The sequence below is a fragment of the Pinus tabuliformis genome, chromosome J (genome assembly GCF_031772625.1).
Source record: "Pinus tabuliformis cultivar Carrire ecotype Pingquan chromosome J, CPIR1, whole genome shotgun sequence".
NCBI classification, from domain to species: domain Eukaryota; kingdom Viridiplantae; phylum Streptophyta; class Pinopsida; order Pinales; family Pinaceae; genus Pinus; species Pinus tabuliformis.
The window spans coordinates 29,534,357-29,555,358 of NC_142295.1; the positions used below are offsets into that span (position 1 = coordinate 29,534,357).

Here is a 21,002-nt window from a genome sequence, read left to right on the forward strand (position 1 = left end):
CCTGAAAAAACCCATGCTAATGACAATAAATGAACCAAATATACACATGCATGCCAAAACCATCTAGGAAATCATACATGCAACTTGTTACCTATAAGTATTCCCATTGAAGCTGCTTGATCCAACCTTTCCTTGATTTATCCTTGATTTCCTTTGCTTTCCTTGTCCTTCCTTTGCTTGCTTGCTTTCCTTCTCCTCTTGGTGCTCTTCTCCTCTGTAAGACTAATTCCAAAACTAAAGTGACAAAAAAATCCCCAAACTGATGCTCTGATGTCTTTTTATTATGCCTCTAATTTCTTCATTTTTCCTCTATTTTCATTCAATTTCGTCCTCACATGCAACATGTGATCTTTCACCTTCCTAATTTCTCCTAATTTCCTAATTTAGGAGATTTTAGCTTAGAAAAATATTATTTTATTATGAGGGAAGTTGAACACCTCCTGTATAAATAGAGGTGCAGTTCCTCTCATTTTTGCATGGAGATTTGGGGGGAAAATGTCATAGCAATTTGAAATTTCTATGATTTTTCTTTGTGAATGTTGGCTTGGATATTTCGAGTGAAATAAATTGTCTTGAGAAATACATGTTCTGGATGGATGAACTTTCTTTGGATTCACAAATTGATGCTTAAATGAATATTATTATCTTATTGTGAGTGTTATCTTCCATTTTGTTACAATTGTTGGATTGGGGTTTTATTGAGCCTTATTATAAATGTTATATCCTTTATTGAACTTTGATTCCTTTATATGAAAAATTTGTCTTGATTGTATTCCTTAACCTTCAGTATCCTAGTTTGGAAAGTCACTAGGGTTAGAATAAGAAGTTGTCCTTCTCTTTTCCCACTCCATCCAAGGTCTTCAACCATTGACTCACTCTTGTCTAACTCCATATGCCCAAAAATTCCTTAATGAGTCAAGGCATTGATCCTCCATTCTCCATCGCTTTATACGTTTGTGTAAATCATTATATTTAAAGTAGCATGTGTTTGGGAATCTATTTGAGCATTTCGAAGGCCTATCTTGAGCCATCAACTCTTTGACCTCGCTATTTCATTTCACCCAAAGCCATACATTATTGAAGATTATTCTAGGATGTCAATTAACAAGTTTCTTAAAAATCCATTTGGCTTAGGATCCCTTACGTATTTAAGTCTTGTTGAGGAAACCTCCCTTATGGGGATAACATTTGCCCATAAAACAATAGGGGGGTTCGCTACTGAGGTGATATTAGTGATGGATCCCATTGTTTTTAGGGATCTAGTGTGGCCTAACACTAGGGTGTTAGATTTTGCAATACCAATGCACATTGGTATCTTTGAAATAATCTTTTGTAAATTGAAAATGAAGTTTGTATTTGAAACTTAGGCTCTATAAGTTAACCTTTGTTTTAACCACCTCAGTAGCATGTGGAAACTGCGTCAATATCATAGTTCACACATATGAAAATAGAAATGTATGGTATTTTAGGAATATCTTATAGGGCCACAAACCTCAACCCTAACTAGTTGTAATTGGGAAATACAAAAGCATCACCCCAACCCCGACAACTATGAATATATGTTAAAAGCTAAGTAGAAATGGAAGAAAGGATGTTTCTATCATATTGACTTTTTGTCCCATAGTTGATAGAGAAGAGGATTTGGATATTTGTCTAGGGAAAAAAGTAAGTGACTATGTAGTAGCTTATTAAGATAACAATGCCCATCTACTCCATAGTGAGTGACTATTTTTCATTATATTATGTTTTGTAAATGTGAAAATAATAACGCGTGATTCTTATTTCTCATTGAATTTTTTATCCTTATGGGTTTCTCTAAGTTAGCTTTCGCATTGAATGGATTAACATTGTGAACTTTTTCCTAATGTACTTAATTTCTTGGTTATTTTTTATATTGAAAGCAATATGTTTCTAATATTAAAATTTTAATCATAAGTAATGGAAAAGCAAAGCAAACATCATGTCAAACCATACAACTTTATTCATTCATTCTCTGTCAATCCATATAGTTGTATTCATTAGTGTTTTGTCAAATCATAAAATTATATTCAACTCTATTTGTTAGTGTTTTATCAAATTATACAACTTTATTCGTTTGTAAGGATTCAATGGAAAACTAGCATAGTAGAGATTATGTCAAATCATATAACTCTACTAATTTTTGTTTTGTCAAACCATAAAAATCTATTCATTTTTGTTTTGTCAAATCATATAACTCTATTCATTCATAGAGATTGAATTTCAAAGTAAAACAAGCGAAGCTGCGAGGCAGCAAGTCCCTGCATTAAGTTCAACCTGAGAATGCACCTACACCCGCATTGAACACTTGCACAGAATGCGTGAAAACTGTTTTCAAACGAGTTAAAGGCGGAGTGACGGTTTAGGCTTCGCTTTGGATTCGTCATTTGGGATAGGAATGAAGCGAGATAGATCGAAGGACTTATCTTTGCTCGCTCCTTTTTCTTTCATAGCTAGCAATAATGGCGAAAATGGACAAAAGCATGGGAGTTAGCAATCAATAGGTAAGTTCAAGAAAACGACCTTTATGTAATATAGAAATATTTCTTATTACTTAACCTTTTTAGGTCAACTCTTCTATTCTTGGAAGAGAGTCTCGTGACCAATGTGGGCACGAATGATATAAGAGAATAATTTAATAGAAAATGACATAAATAGAGTTTCAAGAATAATGACATATATAAGATAAAATAGAATGTTGAAGTTATAATAGGAAGAGAATTGAAAAGAGAAAGATACAGCGTTAGTCTTTTTCAACCTACACCGTCTTCACGCCATATTTTCTTCTTCGGAAATGAAAAGCCTATAAGATAAGGCATGAGACTCGGATCTAGGATCAAAACACTCACATCCTCCGGGCTCTCATTCAGATTTAGTCAATTCAAAGAAGCTAAGAGCACAGTAGACAACGCAAACAATCTTTGACCTATCTTACTATCGCTGTATCAATTTCGAACACATGCTTTTCAACTTAGCACAACACTGAAATTTTAGATTTCTTTTTGGGGGAGAACACATGCATTTCCCAGGGGATTACTTTTGTGCATTTTATTTAATAAAACAATGCTACTACTTGAACCGATACACCTAAAAATAGAATCAGCGGAAGCAAGCACCCAGTCGACTTGACCTGGCATGCAAATTGCACGTCTAATTTTTAAATAAAATATTTTGTAAAACTGATACACCTGTTTTATAAAAAAGCCTCAACACAGCCACGTATCTCTCATGCATATCAAATGGCTTCTTCCGGATCTGGGGTGCATGCATACCAAATGTCCAGGTTGGGAGGCCCGTTGCCGGTCCTGAAAATGCTATAGTTCCAGATCCAATTCCAGGCGCATATCCAGTAGCGGAACCTACAGATTGAGATCGAGAACCATAAAAACCAGAAACGGAAATAGAATCAGCGGAAGTAACATAGAGATATGCATCTAGAAGCTCTGCATCACGATCTTGAATTGCTGGTACTAGCATTCGACCTGGGAGGGAGGTTACTACTTCAAAGTGGTCAATCGGCTCTGCCTTCACCTCTGTAGCTTTACCTAAATCTCCAATGAAAGAACCTGGAGCTGCTTGCTCGGATGCTTCCTGTGCTACGGGTGCTTCAGGGTCTCTATCTTGAGAAACTGCCTCTTTAACAGGCGGGTCTTGCAATAGGTACTACAACCCTTGCTGCTTACTCTGTTGTTAGTGGTGCTTCCATTCGTTTCATTGGCGCAGGATTCGGATCTTAAACAACGGGCTCTGCTACTGAAGCTGCTTACTTAACAACGGTGATAGATTCTGCTAATGGCACTGAATATGGGTCACCTTGACCTCTGCTAGCAGATCGGCTTCTAGCACTGGATCTTTATTCGCGCTTAGATCTGCTACCTCTGTGGTTACTCTTTATGTTTTATGGTCAACCTGCTGCTTACAGGACGTGAAGGTATGCTATGTAAATGTACAGAGATCTTGCTTAAAATTTAGATTTCAGTGAAAATTTTGAAAAACAAAGTAAATACAACAGGTTTGATTTAACTCATTGTAATATTTTGAGAATGATATCCAAAACTAGGCTCGTTGTAATTAAAATCTGTTGTAATAGACTTACTTAACTTTTCCCAAGCTGTTTCCTTTCGCCAAAGCTTATAAAATACGACTCTTCAGAACTATCATTGCAACGCCATGGAGGTCCCATGAAACAGAGATGAGATTTCTGGTTTGAGAGGGCATTACCTATCAATTTGCACACATTTTGCACGCGGCCAGTGACCATGGCCGTAACATTCCCGCTGGTGTTGAGATCTTGGAAGCCAGTGAGGCAGGATTCCAGGTCTGTGAGGGCCGCGCTCATCCATGTTTGCACTTTGCTCATATGAAACTGGAAAGTGTACGCCTTTAGTTGCTTCAACAAACCCTACAGGTCATAAAAATATACTCATATTAGCTGTTCATAAGGGAGGAAATCTGGTTACTCCTTGAAGGTCTGGTCTTGCTCGCTTTCCAGCAATGGCGTTCGCTCGGATCCTTGCGTGCGCTCAGGTCCGTAATCTGAAGGAGTAAGTCGGCGGAGGATACCGAAGGCTGCCCACTGCCCAGCACAGGAGGGTAAGTTTTTGCGTGAAGGAACCTTGAGGTCTAGAGATAGATTCTTAGGCACGTTAATAGTAGCGACATGAACCAGCAGATGATATGGGCAGTACATGCCTGAGATTCCAGCGTATGTGAAAGGTCGTCAAACGATGACCTGGAAACAGCATCCATAGTTTGGCGATTTACAGGAAAATGTAATAACAGTTCTGAGGGATAAACCTAAATCGGAACTGAGCCGAATTAAGGCAGGCCAGCAGAAAGGGGAAACGAGGAAGGCAAGCCAGCAGAAAAGGGAAACAAGAAAGGGAGGCCAGCGAAACATGACACCTCCACCATGCATGGACACCTGCAGCACCTGCATGCACAACACCTGCCAATATGCTCAGACCTGCTAATATGCTCAAACTAAAATAGCCAACCTGCAAACCATTGTGCTAATAATTCAAACTAATGTTAACATTAATATGAAATCGTTGACGGTCACTAATAATAAATAGGGCAAAGCAAAATAGCCTATGCTCCAGCCTCTTCCGCCTCGGGAAGAGGCCAAATAAGATGGCAAACCAGCTTAATTTTGAAGACTTTGGTTATCCCGGCAATAGCAAACATGACGCATTTGAAAACTTTGGTCTAATCACCGTAATCACCGTAAATTATGTTACATAGCACTTCAAATTAATGCTATAGCAACGCATTTGGATTACTATAATCCCTAGCCATTGCCAGATGGCAGGGACTAATAAACATTATGTCAATTCATACAACTCTTTTCATACAGAAAAATTGCATGTTTGTAACAATTAAATGGCAAAGCCAAGCATACATATAGTAAAGTATAATAATTTTAATATCAATTCATGCAACTCTATTCATTTGTGTTTTGTCAAACCATATATTTGTATTGATTTGTGTTTTGTCAAATCATACATCTCTATTCGAACTCTATTTATTTGTGTTTTTTCAAATCATACAACTTTGTCCATCTATAACATTTGAATGTCAAATCCTACAACTCTATTCATTTATACAACAAAACAAAATACAATAAAGTGATTATGTTTTTGTTTTTTAGTATCAAATTATACACTATTCATTTATACAACAAAACAAAATACAATAAAGTGATTATGTTTTTGTTTTTTAATATCAAATTATACACTATTCATTTATATAACAAAACAAAATACAATAAAGTGATTATGTTTTTGTTTTTAATATCAAATTATACGATTTTCTTTATGAAAAACATCGTTATATCATATTCTTTATAAAATCTATATTATTAATATTAAAAAATCTATTTTTCAACTTACTCGCCTAAATATAAAATTCAATTACAATAATATTTAATATAAAAATTATTATATATTAATTTTTATCTCAAGTATGTAACTTATTACATGTATTGAGCTTTGAAACTTGATAGTCATAATGATTCACCTTTCTCATTTATCTTTCACCTTTTTAAAAATTGCAATCCACCTATTATATGTTTTGGAATTTTTTTGGGTATATATTTTCAGTTGAATTTGCTCTGGTTTCCACTGGGATTGGTTGAAATCATAAGTTTGAGTTTTGAACTCTCTACATTTAAAGTGTCCCAAAAAAATTCACACTGCCAAATCCATATATATAATCAAAAACGCATTTTAAATAACACAAAATCACAATTTGACCAAATTTCAAAACATATAATAGTTAAATAATACTTTTATATAATATAAATAAATATAAAAGAAATGGTTTGGTATCTCTTGAATTAAATAAATATGAAATAGACCGCTTTGTCTTTCTCCAACAAGATAAATTTGAGTTTTGAACTCTCCACATTTAAAGTGTCCCAAAAGTTTGACTGCCAAATCCATATATATAATCAAAAACACATTTAAAACAACACAAAATCACAATTTGACCAAACTTCAAAACATATAATAGTTAAATAATACCTTTATATAATATAAATAAATATGAAAGAGACCATTTTGTCTTTCTTCAACAAGATAAGTCTGAGTTTTGAACTCTCCATATTTAAAGTGTCCCAAAAAAAATCGCACTGCCAAATCCATATATATAATCAAAAACACATTTTAAATAGCACAAAATCACAATTTGACCAAATTTCAAAACATATAATAGTTTTTTTTTTTTTTTTGGACTTTGTTTACTCCTATATTGATACAAAAATAATTTTACAAAGAGGCAGTGGCCTCGAGAAGTCTAGCCCAGAGATGCGGCATGCTCACATTACATAACTGAACACTGACCAAAAAGACTTGTTGAAGACTGACCAGAAGAGCTTCTAGGACCATGACCATGACTAGTTCACAGAAATAGAATACGCCAATATCAAAACTAAAGACTGACCAAAGGTAATTCAAAGACCAAAACAGGTTGACTGGGCCCATACAAATAAACAGGGAAGCGTTGCCCAATTCAAAACTGAAATCTGAGCCATTAAACAACTGTAACCGTAACTGAGACCCAAAGACACAGTCAGAAGAATGTCACCCACGCAGAGGAAACCGACAATTTAACTTTAGAAAAAATGTCTGAGCATGAGAACTGTAGAGCATATAATGATTATAAAACAGGAGGGATTTGAGCACCTTCGAGCAACAGAGAATCAAAAACCATTGAACGCAGACCTGATTAAGCTTCATGAGAGGTGGAAGGTGACTCTTCAACAATGCGACACCCATATTTGTAGAGATCTTCATCCTCAAAGGGATGGCCCTCTTTGCTTGAAGAACCGCCACCAATAGGGACGCTCGGACCAGCTTGAATGTTCATGTCCTGGGTTGCAGTGCCACCAGGATCCTTACTCTGCTTGTTGTCAATCTGAGAAGTGCCATGCTTATCTTCCACCCTCGTCTCCAGAGTCACAGCAATGAGACCAGAAGTATCCTCTCGAAGCTCAATGGTGACTGAAGCTATGAAGGAGAAATTACTGAATGTACAGGGGAACTGAAAACGAGCGTTGTGAGATTGAGAATTATGAGAGTGCGCTGCTGAATTATGCTTCCCTCGACCCCATCCATGACCACTCCTGGTAACGAGATAGCGGTCAAAGCATAAGTCTGAGGAATAAGATGAGGAGTCCGAAGTAGAGGAGGAGGGCTGGCAGATAACCCGCCCACGGGAACTTCCCCTCCTGCAGTGCATTCTCTAGCGCAATCTAGGCATAATGAAAAGAGTAGGAGGTGTTGAACAGGCAGCAGTACTGTGAAGGCAGGGGGGGACTGAAAGGGGCCTAGCTTCAGCTCACAGAGGAGCACTGGGAAAGACTTAGGACGAGCGACAACTGAATTTGCAGAATGGGCTTTGTGAAACATGAAATCCCGATGATAAATCAACACAGCATTCCAGATCACAACGTTTCCCTGGGCTGGTCCGAGAGCGAGGCTTTGCGGCAGCAAGGGAAAAACACGAGCGCAGGGGAGGAGCATGAATGAATTCTTGGAGGGGTGCCATGATAGATGAACTTGCAGGCTGGTGTGGAGGGACGAGCTGCATTAACGCGGCATTGAAGATGTTAGTAGAAGACTTAAAGACTGGCATCACGGAGGCTGAATGGCGGTGGTAATAAGCCACGCGCCAACCCACCAAGCCGCCCACGTACAGAACACAATGTTACACACCTGTATCCAGGAGAGATGGATCTTGTTGCACCAGAAGAGTGCAGTCTTGTTTGAGTTGTGCATCATTAGAACTGCTCAGTGGACCAGAGAAGAATGGGATCTGCTGATCGACACCTTGATTATCCAGTCTGTCTGCTACCTTGTTAGTTGTACGCCGAATGTGATTGAAGGTAATGCTGCGGGATGCCCTGAGCCATTCTTCAATTTGTTCCAATCTGCTTAGAAGCCGCCAGATCGAAGCGATCTTTGCTGCTAAGGTGCTTGAGTGAATCCGAATAGCTGCCTCTATTAAGATTTGAGAATCCCCTTCTACCTCTAGAGGGAAAAAAAATTCTATTTCTGCTATACAAATGCCCTTCCATGAGCCTTCAAGTTCGGCAACGTTGTTGGTGTCTCTTCCAAGCGAACCATGATATATGTGCAGAGTAGAGCCTACAAAATCTCTGAAAATACCACCGTAACTAGCCAACCCAGGATTTCCCTTAGCAGCTCCATCGAAGTTCAGTTTGTAAGAGTGGGTAGCAGGAGGAGACCAGAATTGGGGGAAATCAGTATGGATGGAGGAGCTGGACTTGACTTGAGCTAAAAATGTGAGGTCCAGGTTCCAATTTTTCAGAATGAGGAATTCCTGGGGTGAAGCTAGCAAATTCGAGTCTTGCCAGTGTCTTAGAGTTAGAGTTTCTTGAAGGTTTTGTTTGAGAAGTAGCCACAGGGTGTCAAGGGGCGTACTGTGATTTTTAAAAATCTTGTTATTTCTCTCCTTCTAGATGATCCAATAGACAAAGCTCGATAAGAGGTTCCAGAGGGAATTGAGTAGTAGACTTTGGAAAGGATGCCGAGGCTAGTTCCTGATGGTGTTTAAAATATCTCCCACACGTCTGCCCGTTCTTTTGTTGCACTGTGTAGTTCTCTCCCAAAGTTGTGCTGCTAATGGGCAGGTGTCCAAGAGATGCAAGATGGTCTCTGTGTGAAGATTGCAATTGGGACATCTGGAAGGCCCAGTAAATCCTCGCTTTTGTAGATTGTCCCAAGTGAGGATCCGTTGTTTGCTTAGTAGCCAAAGAAAAGTAGAGACCCTAGGCCAGATGCTTGGTTGCCAAACCTGATCCCATAGCTAATCCTTTATTATCTGCGTGGGTTGATAGAGAAGTTGGTATGCTTCCTTGGTAGTGAACATGCCTTTGGGTGTATATACCCATCGCACTTTGTCCTTCTGATCAGAGAGTTTAATTTTCCTGAGTTTGAGCTCTTGATCGATCTCTTCATAAGTTTCCTCCTGCTAGTTAGCCTGCCAGGTGCCAACTGATCTCTAAAGTTGAAAACCTTGAGGGGATTGCTGCTGCCAAAATTGATGGACATGGATATGATCATTGTGCTGCATAGTAGCTTACCACTTGGGTTTGTGGAAGAGAGAGGCTAGTTTGGGAAGTTGTTGCCAAGAGTCCTCCCAAAATCTTGTTGTGGTACCCGAATGGATTTCCCAGAAGCTGTGTGCTTGAATAAAGGCACTATGTTGCTTGGCCACATTCCAAATCAACGAGCCAGGGGTGGTCGTGCTGATGCGGATGAGATCCTCCAGTGGACTGCCTGGAGCATATTTGGCCTGCCAGAGACGTGCCCAAGGAGTGTGTGGTTTGGAGATCCAGTTCCACCAGATGCAGGCGCCCATGGTGTTATTGTTGTGGAGGGGATCCCTTAGACCAAGCCCACCAGCTGACTTCGGAAGACAAACCTCAGTCCATTTGACAAGAGCCCATTTTCTGTTGAGGCCTGAGGAACCCCAAAGAAAGTTTCTTTGAAGATTTCGAATTTTTTTAAGAACCCATTTAGGGGCTGCCAATATAGAAAATAAGTACAGAGGCATGGCTTGGAGAACGGATTTTATTAGGATAAGCCTACTAGAAATGTTGAGCGAGCGGTAGGTCCAAGAAGAGAGCCTGGTTTCTAAATTGTCAAGGAGGGTACTCCAGGAAGCATGTTTGATGGCTGAGTCAAAAAGGGGAGCTCCAAGATATTTCGAAGGAAGCACAGCTATCAGGAAGCCCAAAATCCTGGCTATATTTCTCTAAGTGAGAATGGGAGTGTGGAAGAAGAAGAGCTAGGATTTGGAAGCATTGATGGTGGTGCCAGAAGCTTCTAAGAAGAGATTGAGCAGGGACTTGAAGGCAGAGGCCTCTTGAACTGACAGATGGCCGAAAATCATATTGTCATCGACAAAATGTTAGTGAGAGATGGGGGGTTGACCATGAAGAGAAATGCCCTTTAAGGAGTGTGAAGAGATAGCAAAATGAATAAGGTGACTAAGGCCTTCGGCCATGAGAACAAAAAGGAACAGGGAGAGAGGGTCGCCTTGACAAATACCCCGGGAGGTACAAAAGGGCGAGGAAGGAGAACCATTAAGAAGGATGGAGAAACAGGGGAGGAGATATGATTCATAAGCCAACATGTCCAAGTAGCACAGAAGCCAAATGCTAATAACATTTGATTAATATAGGTCCACCTGAGTTTATCGAAAGCTTTAGAAAGATCTAACTTGAGAATCATACGTGGCTTTTTTAGAATCTTGAGTGAATGGATCACTTCATGTGAGAGAATGATACCATCCAGAATTTGGCACCCTTCTACATAGCCTGTCTGCTCTGGCGAAATGAGGAGAGGGAGAAGAGGTTTGAGCTTGTTCGCCAGGACTTTAGATATGAGTTTGTTACATTGCAGAGTGTGATGGGCCTATATTTATCAGGTGTATTGGATTCTTCCACTTTATGTACTAGCACTATGAAGGTCGTGTTAAGGGAAGGAAGGATCCAATGCATCGATCGCGATTCTTCCACGAGCTCCCAGACCTCTGTTTTGATATGCTCCCATAAAGCATGAAAGAAATTGGCTGTGAAGCCATCGGGGCCAGGCGCTTTGCCATCCTTAAGTTGGGCCATAGCGTCCTCCACTTTCTGCATAGAGATAGGCTAGAGAAGCATATTTTTGTGGTCCACCATAATGATTTTGGGAATATGCTGCGTAATAGATCGAATGGCCTGATTTCTGCAGCCCGGAGGCTCCCAAAGAATGTCCTGAAAGTACTCTTTGAATTCCTGTTCCACTTCTTCATGCACGTCCAGTCGCTTCCCTTGCCAATTATTAATGAAGGCGATGTTATTGTGCATTCTCCTTTGAATAGTAGACCTGTGAAAAAATTTGGTATTTTTCTCCCCATCCTTAAGCCATCTGACCCTAGATTTTTGACGCCACAAGGTCTCTTCTTGTTTCCTTCGTGCTTCAATCTTGGTCAAGAGGGCCTTCTCTTGTTGCGCATAGTCTTCCGTTCTTCCCTCAGAGATAATACACTGTTGCAATGTATTAATTTGCTGCTCCAATGCTTTCTGATGGTCAAAAATGTTACCAAACTGAGTGTGATTCCATGATTTGAGAGCTTGTTTGAGGTGTTTTAACTTTTGTTGAAACTGGAACATCTTGGCTCCTTCAGGGGGAGTGAAGGATTTCCAGGCATCGTTAACTACTTCTTTGAAGTTAGGATGTGAAAACCAAAATGATTCGAAGCGAAAAGGTCTATTACACCTAGAGCCCGAACGCGACCACTGTAGCATTATGGGCCAGTGATCAGAGCCCACTTGAGGCATGATAGAGGCATGAAAGTCCCCACCCAGGTGAATGGCATTATCCGACATAAGGAATCGATCTAGCCTGGAGGCTATATGCTGTGGTCCCCTTCTTTTATTGGTCCATGTATACATACCATTAGAAGTCTGTAGGTCCATTAACTGATTTCTGTGGATGAAGTCTTTGAAGCTGATGCTGTCTCCTTCCAGCCTCGATCTTCCTCCTGATTTTTCCTCCAAAGCTGTGATGATGTTGAAGTCACCACCACAAATCCAAAGGGGAAAGCTCTTGACAGAGTTGAGAGCTGTGAGAGTGTCCAGCAGATCCAACTTCTTTTGTAAATCTTGTGGGAAATACACATTAGAGAGATGACCATGGATATTGGTCTCGATTAGGTGGAAAGTTGTCTAAATAAAGTAGTGTGAGGCGTGAAAATCATGAAGGGAGAGAACTTGAGGGTTCCAAATGATTGCTAGCCCTCTTGAAGCCCCTGAAGCATCCACTGAGACTGAACGACATCCAGACCAGGCTTTATTTAGGATCTTTTCCAGTGCAGTGCTATTGCATTTTGTTTCTTGTAGATAGACTAATGAAGGCTTATCTTGCTGGATCATGTTTTTTAACATTCTGTGTTTTGCAGGGCTGTTAAGCCCTCTCACGTTCCATGAGATGAGCTTCATGAGGAATAGTGGGGAAGAGATTTGAAAAACTTGGTCAGCTTGGGGAATCTACCAGATTCCACCAGCATTTCTCCAATAATAATGGTCCTCTGCAGATCTGTTTTATGCCCGTGTTTCTTCGATTCTTTCAGTATTTTTTTTCCATCCCAAGGGCTGCCTGCCTGAATACGAAGACATTTGTTATGTTGTGCTCTGGCTAAAACTACTTCAAGACTTTCAATTTGCCAGGGGGTATAGCACTGAATTCTTTCTATCGACACACTGTTTCCAGGCTGAGAATGTCAAGATCTCCCAAATCTATACTCTCTGGTTCCTCATCCATGTGTATCGGTATGTTCTGTTCTTCCTTGTTTGGCTTTTGATGGATACTGAGAGCTAGAGCTACATCTATCTCCATGTTGGGTGTTTGAAGGGATGTATCTTGATCTTTATTATTAGAGGAGGTAGAGGCGAGGATGATGGTGAGATCGGAGGCTGAGAGCGGAGCTGAAGATTTTGGAAGAGGGGGGGAAGAAGTAGGAGGTGGATCTGAAGAAGAAGGGATAGAAAGGTGATCCTCCAAGTTATTTTGAGAGGTCAGGATTTTGATGCTATTTCTTATTTCAGGTTTCTTGAGATTATTTGGGGCAACTGGAGATTTCTTGGCATGCTTTCTTCGACTGGTGACTTTTGTGAATCCCTCAACATCTTTGCTAGTCTCAGTGATAGGGGCTTTAGACTGAAGATTCAGTGGGCAATCCCTGAATAGGTGGCCATGTTCATGGCATTTCCTGCAACGAAATGGAACATGCTCGTAGTCTATTGTTTGAACCCATTCAAAATCATCATGAAATAGACTTACCGAGTCCGTGAATGCTTTCGCCAGATGCATGTGTACACAGATCCTGGCATAGGAGGTGTATCTTCGATGTTTAGTTTCCTCAGCGACTTTGATAAAAACCCCCAGGCCATTGCCTATGTCCTTTAAGGTCTCCTCATCCCAGTATTCCAAGGGAAGAGAGTACATATGGATCCATACTGGAGCCCAGTTGAAATCTTCTTTGTCTGGATTGAATCTCTCTATCCAGTCACGAAGGTACAGGCCTGCAAAGTTGAAGAAGTATGGGAAGTATGGGCCTCCCTCAAAGATATGAGTTATGTCCTCCAGACAGTTGAAAATAGCAGTGAAGAAGCCTTTAGGACCAAGCTGTATGGTAACTTGTCCTTTAGGCTTCCATTTGGAAGCGATCCATCCTTGCAAGGCCTTTTTAGTAGGCCAGAGTCCTACGAACTTGCCTATGAGGGCATGATCCCTCATATATTGGATTTGGCTGTTAATTCGGTGACTGGGGAGATCTATTTTGGTTCTTTCTGAAGTCTTGGGGATGCATGTAGCAAAGGACGCCTTTGGCAGTGACGTCGAGGCATTCTGGTCTATGCCTCTATCTTTAGCGGCCACGGAGCCTGCAGTAGTGTTGCCAGCATTGTCGATAGCAGGATCGATAACATGGGCGGCCAGTGGGGTGGAGTTGGGACTGGCATTTGTGTCTGTGCTTGCAAAGTTGTCAGAAGAGGAACCGTTGGGGGGAGGGGGGTCGTGCCCACCCCTCTGGAGGGCGGATTCATGGAGAAAGATTAGCAGAGAAGCCCGAGGCGTTGAGCTTCGATACAGTGTGCACAGAGGATTAGGCTATCAGAGTTTGTGTAGGAACCTTAGCAGGAGCAGCATCGCCAATATAAGTCCTAGTGAATCTTAGCATCATTTTGTTTTTATCAAAACATATAATAGTTAAATAATACCTTTATATAATATAAATAAATGTGAAAGAAATGGTTTGGTATCTCTTGAATTAAATAAATATGAAACAAACGTCTTTGTCTTTCTCCAACAAGATATGTTTGAGTTTTGCACACTCCACATTTAAAGTGTCCCAAAAGTTGTTTAGATGGCCAAATCCATAAATATAATCAAAAACATATTTTAAACAACACAAAATCACAATTTGACCAAACTTCAAAACATATAATAGTTAAATAATACCTTTATATAATATAAATAAATATGAAAGAAATGGTTTGGTATCTTTTGAATTAAATAAATATGAAACAGACAGCTTTGTCTTTCCTCAACAAGATAAGTCTAAGTTTTGAACTCTCCACATTTAAAGTGTCCTAACAAAATTTTGCACTGCCAAATTTATATATATAATGAAAAATATATTTTAAACAACACAAAATCACAATTTGACCAAACTTCAAAACATATAATAGTTAAATAATACTTTTATATAATATAAATAAATATAAAAGATATGGTTTTCTATCTCTTGAATTAAATAAATATGAAACAAACAGCTTTGTCTTTCCTCAACAAGATAAGTCTCAGTTTAGAACTCTCCACATTGAAAGTGTCCCAAAATAGCTTTGTCTTTCCTCAACAAGAGTCTCAGTTTAGAACTCCACATTGAAAGTGTCCCAAAATATTTTCACACTGTCAAATATAAACAAAAACATATTTTAAACAACACAAAATTACAATTTGACCAAACTTCAAAACATATAATAGTTAAATAATACCTTTATATAATATAAATAAATATGAAAAAATAGTTTGGTATCTTTTGAATTAAATAAATATGAAACATACCATTTTGTCTTTCTTCAACAAGATAAGTCTGAGTTTTGAATTCTCCACATTTAAAGTGTCCCAAAAAAATTTCACACTGTGAAATCTATATATATAATCAAAAATATATTTTAAACAACACAAAATCACAATTTGACCAAACTTCAAAATATATAATAATTAAATAATACCTTTATATAATATAAATAAATATGAAAAAAATTATTTAGTATCTCTTAAATTAAATAAATATGAAACAAATTGCTTTGTCTTTTTCCAACAAAATTTTTTATACTTTACCTTGAAACTATAAATGTTTAGACCGTATCTTGAAATATAAATAAATATGAAAGAAATAGTTTGGTATCTCTTGAATTAAATAAATATGAAACAAGTGACTTTGTCTTTCTCCAACAAAAAATTTTATGCATTGCCTTGAAACCATAAATGTTTAGATATTTTATACCTTACCTTGGAATCCTAAAAACTTTAAATTAAAAGCTGATTTATCCCCCGATATTGTCGAGCCATTATCGCTCTTAGAGCCAATGATGTACAACAGCATTACCGAAATACACATATTTTGGAGACATGGTGACCCCTTGGTCTCTATAGTACAATCATCTTTTAGTATGCCCTAACTTTTATATCAGTGCATAAAAGTTTTTATAACACTCACATGCAATGATTATTATTTAGATTTTAGTTAAAGGGGAAACTCTTTTAAAATAACAGTAAAATATTCTATATATCTAAGTCAACACCTAAGCCTAACTAAGTTAACAAAGCAATGGTCTGACATAAAACAGTGAATTATTGAACTTGAGTGAGTTATTATTAAAGTCAAAGTTAAAGAAATGAGTTGTTATCTTGATGTTTTTGAGTTAAAAAAAATAAAAAAAATAAAATATATATATATATATATATATATATATTTTTGTAAATGCTATTTTTGTGGGTTAATGGTATATTATTTTTTAAATATTTTTATGATCTTACCTTTTAAGTAGTATATATTAAATAGGAATGATATTTTTTTTATGAATTGTTTTTATATTTTTATTATTTTTTAATTTATAAAAGATTTAAAAGTTATATGGTTTATATGTGTGTTTTTAAGTTGTTAAAAAATTGTATTTTATAATTAGTAATAGTTATTTTAGATTTATTTAAAAAAAAATAAGAGTATTGTTTTTTGTGTGTCCACTGATGTTTTATAGTCTAATATGAGGGAGATGTTGTCATATAACATTACATTTAAAAATAATAAAATAATATTTACACTAACAAAATAAAAATTAGTAATAACAAGAAAAATTAATATCCATTTACCATATTCGAAAAGAGAGAGACATCACCATGAGTCACCACACCCCCAACGGTAGGTGAAACATGTTATAGTTGAGCCTCCACATCATATTGGATAGGTCGGGTTCCCGGAGAAACCCCCTCCTCAATATTTGAGGAATGTGGATCTGTGTACTGCCAACCTTTTAACTTAGTTTTCATCCTCTTCTTTTTTTTATTCCTTTTGGCCCTGGGACATGTTTTTTGTAAATGGTCAATCTGAAAATATTCCAGAGATCTAAAATTCATGTTCCCATAATCTAAAACTTATAAGTCTTGATGTTTCATTTGAATATATCCAGGAAGACCTTTACTGAGGTCCATCTCTACACATATTCTAGCAAATGTAAAGATACCTTTCTCTATCCTTTCATTGACCATCTTCTTAAATTTCCCGAGTGTGTTCCCAATATCCTCTATGACCTTTGGATGCCATCAAGGTAGGGGAATATTTGGGAGTCTCACCCAAATTGGCATGGAAGAAACCACCATAGTAGTGGCATCAAAGTCTGGGAACCCTGGTGTGATGAAAAGGCCTGCATTACCCCAAAACCATGGTCCTTAATTTAATACAATGTCCATTTCTTTTTGTGTGTCAAATTGTACATTGAAAAAACATTTGGAGCATAAATAAATGTCATAGTTTGGCATCCAAAGGGTTAAAATCCATTGGTGGAGAACCTCTAGCTTCAGCCAAAAACCATTAAATCTGCAAGTGACATCCTTTGATTTGAGAGCAGAGGAGAGGGCGATTACCCTGATATGATTATTTCCATGACGAGATCATTCTCCATTTGTTCAACAATGTATGGACCATGATTATTTTGGATCTATGGTCCAATGCTATTTTTGGGTGGACCAATAGGAAGGGAAGAGTTTCCCTTAGCTGCATCCTTGTATGAAGTAGTTCCACTTTGTGGCTTGTAACCTTAGACACCATCGCGTAACCATAGATTCAGGATAATGGATGAATCCCTGTAGATGCCATTGTCTTAGATTTGTGAATTTCCTTGTAATAAAATCCCTGCATAAATGAGGATTTGACACTCAACATGAATAGTCCATTTATTCTCAATATTATGTTTCAGAGCATAAATACTATTTGTAGCTTTAATCCAAAAAAGGGTTGCCTTCCCATGAATGCTTTTGATACAAATATGGAAGGTATTATATTCGTCTTAACACAATTTGATGACATGCCCCCTCCAAGGAGGGTCATTTACTATTATATGTGGTTATATGGCCCCACCAGGCCCCCAAATCTATTGACCCTCTTCATATTTGTCCCACCCACTATTTAATATGGAGTTAGCAATCCATTGACCCTCTTTATCTCTGTCCCACCCACTATTTAGTATGGAGTTGACACATCATATGTAAAAATAATATTATTGATGTTAAATGATGTGTAATTCATTCTATGTTTAATCGACCTGTTAGAGAGAGAGAGAGAGCCCCTATTTAAAATGGAGTTTACACATAATATGTAAAAATAATATTATTGATGTTAAATGACGTGTAATTTATTATATGTTTAGTTGACATGTTAGAGAGAGAGAGATAGGGACCCTATTTACTAGCAATTGTACCAAAAGGTACAAAGAGAGGTCGATAGATTTATGAAGTTGGAATTGTTGAATTTTTATAAAAGGTCGGGCCACCTTCTTCGCTGCTATTGATATTGTACAGTTTATTAAATATGAAATAGAGTAAAATATATAGGAGACAGAACAGACTGGGAATGTAAGATTTTTATACTGGAAGTGAAAAAGAGAACAAAGCAGCATGTCAAAGCAGAAATACTTAAAGAAAACCACAAGACTTTCTATTCATTCACATGTATTTAAAAATGCTGACATGACTAAAACAAAAAAGAAGAGAATTAGAAAATTTCATGTAAATGTATTTTATTTTAAAAACAAACAACTAACCACTCTATAAACGTCATTGCAGAAGCCCATGTAAGGTAAACATATTCCTATATAACTTTTTTGAAAAAAAATAAATAAATAACTTAACGTGAGTAGCATAACATCTAGCATTCCATGAACAATAGAAACCACACTCAAAATGTTACATATATGTAAGGAATCACAGCAATTCATGATTACAACTGGCTACACTTAGCGAGATATTTTTCAAAAGTACAAGGTAAAAACAACAATACTAGAAATAGCAAAAAAATAGCATGTTCAATTACATACAATATTTATGTGATGCGTCAAAGAGAAAACTTTAGAAATATCCAACCACATTTCAAATCTATTTTGTTCATAAACTCTTCAATATTACTAGCTATATTTCAAAAATAAAATCCTCAAAACAAAAATTGAATTGGACCTGAAATATCTTTCTGTCGTTAAACGCTGAATTTATGAAAGAAATAAATCATATCAACCACGGTAACGGAACGGGAAATAATACAAACCAAGAAAGTATCGAACCACTGAAATTAAACCTCGTCACGAAACAAAAAGCATACAGAAAAATTAGTTGGGAACATTCCCATAATAGTTTTTGTTAAATAATATGAATTGCTCAAAAATCTGAATCGACTGATACAGAGATCGAGCCCCGAAAAACAGACATTCAGATGCCAAACATCAAATTCAAAACCTGTCTTATATCCACAGGAGTTAACCAGTGTCAACTATTACCAGACATCAAATTGCCGTAGCAAATACACAACCTGTAGAGTCAAGCATCGACAATTTCCTGGACAGAAGTATCTGTTAGTACGAAGTTGACAAATAAAAACGTAACTTGAAACTGCAGACTCAAACAGCCCTAACAGGGGTTTTATTCAATTTCCTCGACTTTTTCTTCTTTTTTGAAGCATCGATGCTGTTGGCCGCGACCCCACATTGCAAATCTACAGACTCTTGCAAATCTACAGACTCAATAATCTTTTCGAGTGCTGGAGTTGTAGGAGAATCATCCATTGGAACTCCATCACCGACATCTTGACCACTTAAAGATCCCGTTTCACCCTCTAAAGAGGAGCCTTTCTTCTTCTTTGTGTTCGGGGTTTTCTCTGCATCACTAGTCCTTTTCTTACTAGAAAGCCCACCTATAATCCCTTCTTCCCCATTTATCTTTGGTCGGTCAATTTGTGCTTCTTTTTCCACACCTTCGATCTCAATGGGCAGCATTCTAGAGTAACTGTAAAGTGAACAGTCCAGAGAGCCCAAGGTCTTCAGACACATATGACGGATGTTATTCCACTTTTCCGGAAGCGCGGGCACAAGACTGTCGATAACAGCAACAACATTCTCCACTATTTCCTTGCTGCTCTGAGAAACCCTAGCCACATTAGCAACACAACCAGTACTGTTAAAGGAGATATAAGCCGAACTGCAAGCTGACTCTAGTTCTCCCCTCCATTTCTGGTGGGTCAAATCCACGGGGACCATATTCCTTTGATCTGTGGGGTATTCTAACCCTGTGAACTTAGGGATCCGTACTGCTTTATTTGCCATGAACAAATCAAAAGACAGACGCAGTTTTTCCCTATCCTCGGATGTCCTACAATCAGCCATTAGCTGTTTGCGATCAAAGACCTTTGAAATGGGTAAATCCTCCTCCTTAATCTTGGTCTCGGCAGCTTGTAAAACCTCTTTTCCATTGCCGATAATCAAACAGATCTTTTGGCTTCTATCAAAACGAAACAGGGGATGAGTTACTGGGATGCTCAAGGGAATCGTTCGTGTACCATCAGATCTCCTTTTCAACGTAACAACCAAATAAACAAACTCATTGCAACCCAGTCCTTCAGGTTTCTGATCCTTAGGCTTTAAATTAGTCACCGTCAAGAGCAGTTCTACTGCTAATTCTACTATTTCCTCGCTTACTCGAGAAGATACTTGGGATCCATTGCTTTCGTTCTCTCTATTAACCATGGCAACTGATCTCACGAAACAAAAAGCAAAGCAATACTAACTTGGCAAATGGGAAAAAAAAGTGTTAGATGAATTTCTAATGCGTTGGTGTGTTCTCTCTTGCTAACAGATGCTACACGAACAATTCCGTGAAACCTTAAAATCCCGTGAGCAATTCGATTCCACAGTGCATGATACTATATATTTTCGATTGAATCCATCATCAGACGTATTATTATTCAAGCATCTAACCAGAAACATATTAACGAAACTCATTTAAGATCCTTCTAATTTAGAAAGAATATTAATGGAATTTTTAATACTTATGCTGCAAACATATGACTATAAAATTGTTAACGGAAATAGCTTGACGAATACAAAATTTACAATATACGGTTCAATGACTACCTTGTAAGAAAGGTATCCGCCGAGGATTGCAGGAGACACAGTATCCGGATCCACTGTTGAGGTCAATGTTCTAAGTTTCCCATCAAAGGTGATGGTAGATGAAGCTTGGTAGGTGAAGCTTAGGGCTCGCAAAAAAATCTGCCAAAAGCCAGGGAAGAAAAGGAAAAAGCAGTGAAAATATCTTCTAGAGTGACAAAAGAATTGGAAAAAGTAGTAATGCATATCTTCGAGAGTG

At 37.9% G+C, this 21,002-nt stretch overlaps 1 protein-coding gene across 1 annotated transcript; it reads right to left on the bottom strand.

Moving 5' to 3' along the window:
* Positions 1 to 19,095: 19,095 nt before the first annotated feature.
* Positions 19,096 to 20,380, bottom strand: LOC149225271 (uncharacterized). The gene has a single exon (XM_089375055.1). It carries the CDS (start codon positions 20,378 to 20,380, stop codon positions 19,259 to 19,261), a length of 1,122 nt encoding a protein of 373 aa, XP_089231181.1. The 3' UTR covers positions 19,096 to 19,258.
* Positions 20,381 to 21,002: the final 622 nt, after the last annotated feature.

Bases quoted from the DNA above. Each gene is read 5' to 3' on its own strand.
- LOC149225271 (XM_089375055.1), bottom strand. From the start codon at position 20,380: ATGGTTAATAGAGAGAACGAAAGCAATGGATCCCAAGTATCTTCTCGA.